The 5,590-nt window shown below is 44.0% G+C and overlaps 1 protein-coding gene across 1 annotated transcript in view; it reads left to right on the forward strand.

Moving 5' to 3' along the window:
* cbr1 (carbonyl reductase 1) overlaps window positions 1–5,590 on the forward strand; it is a 10,370-nt gene that overhangs the window by 2,185 nt on the left and 2,595 nt on the right. Inside the window, 6 exon segments of the mRNA XM_032540927.1 lie at window positions 704–818; window positions 1,689–1,858; window positions 2,937–3,044; window positions 3,905–3,950; window positions 3,952–4,029; window positions 4,031–4,109. Coding sequence (XP_032396818.1) covers window positions 704–818; window positions 1,689–1,858; window positions 2,937–3,044; window positions 3,905–3,950; window positions 3,952–4,029; window positions 4,031–4,109 — 596 coding nt within the window.

The raw sequence follows: 5,590 nt of genomic DNA on the forward strand, positions 1-5,590 counted from the left end.
ATGGTTTGTGTGTGTGTGGTGTGTGTGTGTGTGTGGGTGTGTGTGGTGTGGTGTGTGTGTGTGTGTGTGTGTGTGTGTGTGTGTGTGGGTGTGTGTGTGTGTGTGTGTGTGTGGGTATATGTGGTGTGTGGGGTCGTGTGTCGTGGGTGGTGTATGGGTGTGTGTGCTGGCGGTGTGTGGGTGTGGATGTATGGTGTGTGTGTGTTGCTGGGTGTGGTGGTGGCTGGTGTGTATGTATGTTGGTGGGTGTGGATGTAGTGTGTGTATATATATATATAGTATATATATATATAATATATATATTATATATAATGTGAGGCTAGTGCTGATAGTTAGTTTTCCTACTATTCTTGTTCCATTTGCCGTACAATCTAGGAAAAAGGGCTGTTGTCTGCCGTCTCCTTCTGCATGGAACATCTTTGCAAAAAGACTTGAAATTATTGAACTTATTTCTTAAAGCTTTTAAATCCAGATTGAGAGAACCTGAAATGACCCGTTTACATTGTAAATGTTTTTAATTATCTGTGTTGTATCACTTTTATAAATGTAATTGATTGTGTTTTTGCCTGCCTCTTGGCCAGGACTCCCTTGAAAAAGAGGTTTTTAACCTCAACGGGACTTTCCTGGTTAAATAAAGGTTAAAATAAAATAAAAAAATGATTCTGTAATGCGAGCTCACACCCTGATGTCTCCCTGTGGACAGACATGTCTCCCAAGGTGGCCGTTGTAACCGGTAGCAACAAGGGCATCGGGCTGGCCATCGTCCGAGCCCTCTGCAAAGAATACCAAGGAGACGTGTACCTGACCTCCAGAGACGCGTAGGTAGCACACACCTGGACACACCTGCACACACCTGCACACACCTGCACACACCTGCACACACCTGGACACACCTGCACACACCTGGACACACCTGGACACACCTGGACACACCTGGACACACCTGGACACACCTGCACACACCTGGACACACCCTGCACCCATGCCACACCTGACACTTCCACTGCAACACCTGGAACACACCTGGACCACTGCACACACCTGCACACCTAGCACACACCTGGCACAACTACCTGACACACCTGCACACACCTGGCACACCTGCACACCCTGGTAACACCTGCACCACCTGCACACACCTGACACCCTGCACACCCTGACACACCTGCACCCACTCACACACCTGGACACACCTGGACACACCTGGACACACCTGCACCGCAACACATTCTCTGTGTTTTAGCTATTTATTTTTTCTTAACCTTTCCTGAAACCATTAAACTCAGCGTTTATTATTATTATTGTTTAATGGAAAAGGAGAAATGAAGCTTTATGAGCCATTGTTTGTGGTTGTTGACCCCGCTGGATTTAAAGAAAAAGGATCACGCATTGGTAATGCAGTGTGCTTTCACACTTCTTTTTAAAAATTTGGAGCCATGTTATGTGTGTTAAGTGTTAATAATTAACTTTTTTTTTTTTTTTAACCCTGGTGGTTATTTCATTCTGCTGCTTTTAAAATGTTGTCTTATTGTTGTAATTCTTGGCCTACGTATCAGGGATCTTCAACAGGGGGTCCGGGGCCCCTAGGGGGGTACTCCAGAGTCAGTGCAGGGGGGGGTTAGGGTTAGGATCGGATTTGCATGAGACTAAAGTGGATTCTGGGTCCAAACCTTTTCCTCTTCCTGCAGAAGCCGCGGCGAGGACGCGGTGAAGACGCTGGCCGCGGACGGACTGAAGGCCGCGTTCCACCAGCTGGACATCGACGACGTAAACAGCATCGCCGCCGCCGCCGCCTACTTCAAAGACAAGTACGGAGGAGTGGACGTCCTCGTCAATAACGCCGGGATAGCATTCAAAGGTAGAATCACAATATTACATTACACTGCGCTGGAGCCACACACACACTAGTGTTAAAATATGTTAATATCAGTACTGTCACTTTAAATCCAATTAACCGAATACTGGTGTTAAATTAGTATTAAATTACTTATTTATCAGTATTGGCATTGAAATCATATTGAAGTATAATTTGACCCATAATTACTTTTAATATTAAGAGTATTAGCAATAGGGTTGAACCATTATGGCTAAAATTACAATCACAGTCATTTTTGCTCAATTATTTGCTTGTTATGTTATTTTTTTTTAATTATTATTATTTTTTTTACAATTGATCAATTATTCAGTTTTAACTAAACATATTTTTTAGTAAGTAGTCTCATAAAAAAAGTGTGTTTCCACATTGTACTCTTTAAATATTGCCACTAATGTACATGTTTTTTAAATCAAATTGTCCCTTTTCACATTAAATGTTTTATTCTTTAAATAAAAAATAAATAAAAATAAGCGTATGCTTCAGTATGTTCATAATGGTTTTAAAGCGTTAAAGCCAAATAAAAAGGATTCAGTTGGCACTTTAAATGCAAAGCATCAATGGTGAATGTGCATTTATTTATTTATGACATATTTATGCTTTTTGAACTACCAGTGTGCTTTTATTTCTGCATTTTTTCATCCAAAATAGACGTGAAAAATTAGCATAAATGACTCTTTTTTTTTTCTTCTTTTTTTTTGCTGACGTTTATTTTATTTTATTTTATTACTTAATTAGACAGGGACAATGTGCTTTAATTAACATTGCTGTAAATGCCCCAGAATTAGCCAAAAAAAGCTGTTTTTCATCCGTTGTCCCTGGACAAGATCTTAAAATTGTCTCCCTAAAAAGCAAAAATAAGAACAATACAAATATAAAAAGTAGTAAAACAGATAAAACTCTTCAAATCCTGTTGATAAAAATACAGTTTACAAATGTAATACAGACATTAGGGGAGGAAGAAAATAAAAATAAATCCTTATTGGAGCAGCGATTATTAATTGAAGGATACTGTCGATAAGGAGGACACAGTGACATCATCTGTCTGTCTCTGTCTCTTCAGGGGCGGACCCGGCTCCGTTCGCGGTCCAGGCCGAGGTGACCCTCAAGACCAACTTCTTCGCCACCAGAGACATGTTGACCCACTTCCTGCCGCTCATTAAAGCTGGAGGTAAGGACGCACACCTGGACCCGGTTAACCCTCCGCCCGTCTTAATGAACCGCTCAGTGCAGGGCTGTAGGACTCGAGTCTGGTCTTGGACCCCGAGTCCGGACTCAAGACCATTTTTCTGTGGTCTTGTACTCGCTAGTATTTGGACTCGGTCTTTGTCTTGGACTCGAACCATTTTGGACTCTGTCTTGACTTGGACTCGACTAGTCCTGGTCTCGGACTCGCTAGTATTTGGTCTCGGACTTGTCTCGGCCACTGGTCTTGCCAGATACGGCTTTTGGGCTTCTGGTCTGGGGACCGACCCCCCCCGCCCCCAGCCCCCCGGTCTTACCTCCCCGGCCCCCCCCACCCGAGCCCTAGCCCCCCCACATACATGTTTGGCCACGCCCCGGAAAAGGGAAACCCAAATGATTGTGCTGGAGACGCATAGAGACCTTTATTCAGTCCTGGACTCGGTCTTGACTCGGACTCACCTCTTGACCGGTCGTGACTCGACAAACTCTTCCTTGACTCGGTCTTGACTGGACTCAATTAGTCCTGTCTTGGGGTGTCTTGGACTCGGACAAAGTGGTCTTGACTACAGCCCTGGCTCAGTGCACAACGTGGTGTCGGTGTCGTGTGGGTGTCGTGTCGTGTGTGTGTGTGTGTGTCGTGTTTTGGTGTGTCGTGTCGTGTGTGTGGGTGTGGTGTGTGTGTGTGTGTGGTGTGTGGTGTGGTGTGTGTGTGTGTGTAGTGTGTCGTGGTGTAGTGTGTCGTGTGTCGTGTGTGTGGTCGTGGTGTGTCGTGTGGTGTGTGTGGGTCGGTGTGTGGTGTGTGTGTGTGTGTGTCGTGTGGTGGGTGTGTGTGGTGTGTGTGGTGAGGTCGTGGGGTGAAAGTCTCCAGCTTGTGGGCTCCCCGTACTCTGGGCGGTGCAGGCGGCTCTCTGCCAGCGTTTCCGCAGCGACGACATCACGGAGGAGGAGCTGGTGGCGCTGATGCAGCAGGTCGACGCGCCCAGAGAAGGGCGAGCACCAGGAGGCCGGCTGGCCCGACACGGCGTACGGGACGTCCAAGATGGGACTCACGGTACGACCGGGGTTCAAAATTAAAATGTTATTACATGTTAAAATTTGACCACTCAACAGATCACCATTGCTTTTTTTGGCTGGTGGGTAAAGCAAATCTACAAAGATAATTCCACATTTTGTCTGTCTCCACCCGTCTGTCTCCACCCGTTGTCTACAGTCTGTCTCACGTCTGTTTCTATCCGTCTTTTCATCTGTTCACCGTCTGTTCACCCGGTTGTCTCCCGTCGTCTCCACCCGTCTGTTCTATCCGCCTGTCCCACCCGTCTGTCTCCATCACAGTCTGCTGTCCACCCGCGCTGTTCCAGCCGTCTGTCTCCACCCGTCTGTTTCTATCCGTCTGTCTCCACCCGTCTGTCTCACCCTGTTCTTGTTTCTCCACCAGTCTGTTTCTATCCGTCGTCACCACCGTCTGTCTCCACCCGTCGTTTCACCGTCGTCTTATCCGTCTGTTCCACCGTCTGTCTCCACCCGTCTGTCTATGATTTGTTTCTATCGCCTGTCTCCACCCGTCTGTCTCCACCCGTCTGTTTCTATCCGTCTGTCTCCACCCGTCTGTTTCACCCGTCTGTCTCCACCCGTCTGTTCCATCATTTTGTGACGATGTTTTGTCACTTTTTCAATGTTTGTCTACTTTTTTGAGCCTTTTGAAATTGTTGGGGTTTTTCCCCAAAATTTTTAAAGCTTTTTTTTTTTTTACATGTCTTTTTTTTTTTTGTCACTTTTTTTTTGCACTTGTTTTTATTGTTATTTTTTGACACTTTTTCACATTTTGTCACTATTATTGACATTTGTCTCTTTTTCAATTTTTTTTTTTTTTTTTTTTTACATCCGTCAACAGTTCTTTATCAACTTTTTTTTTCTCCAAATGCTATGATATTGAGATAAATGATAAAAAAAACCCAAATGCAATGAAAGGGGGAAACAATTATGATTTAAATTGTGAGGTGAGGAGCGTTGTTTGGAACCGTCCACTTAAGTGCTTCTCTAATAAAGCTGCACAATTAATCGCAATTTCATCCAAATTGCAATATGGACTAGTAAAATATCCAAATTGCAGGGGGGGGGAAGGGAGGGTCAAACCATTCTGAGTAAAGTATCGTGTTGCTGCGGAGACGTCCCGGTCTACAAACTGTGTCCCAGTGCAGACTCAAGAAGACATCTGTGTTTGGTGCAGATTCTCACATAAATCACACTATAATAATTTTACATTTTCTTAATTTTAATATTTTTTTTAATGAAAATCAGAATGATGATACACAATTGATCATTCCCTCCAATATCGTGCATCATATCGCAAACGCAATATCAGTTAAAAAAAAAATAAAATCACAATGAGACATTTTATTCTATATTATGTCTTATATATGTGTATATCTGTGTTATGTTATCATATTATCGTGCAGCCATATTCTCTAATGGCCATACATCCTTTCATAGAGGCATTAATTATACACTCTGTGTGTGTGTGTGTGTGTGTGT

The sequence above is a fragment of the Etheostoma spectabile genome, chromosome 17, assembly GCF_008692095.1.
Source record: "Etheostoma spectabile isolate EspeVRDwgs_2016 chromosome 17, UIUC_Espe_1.0, whole genome shotgun sequence".
Taxonomy (NCBI): domain Eukaryota; kingdom Metazoa; phylum Chordata; class Actinopteri; order Perciformes; family Percidae; genus Etheostoma; species Etheostoma spectabile.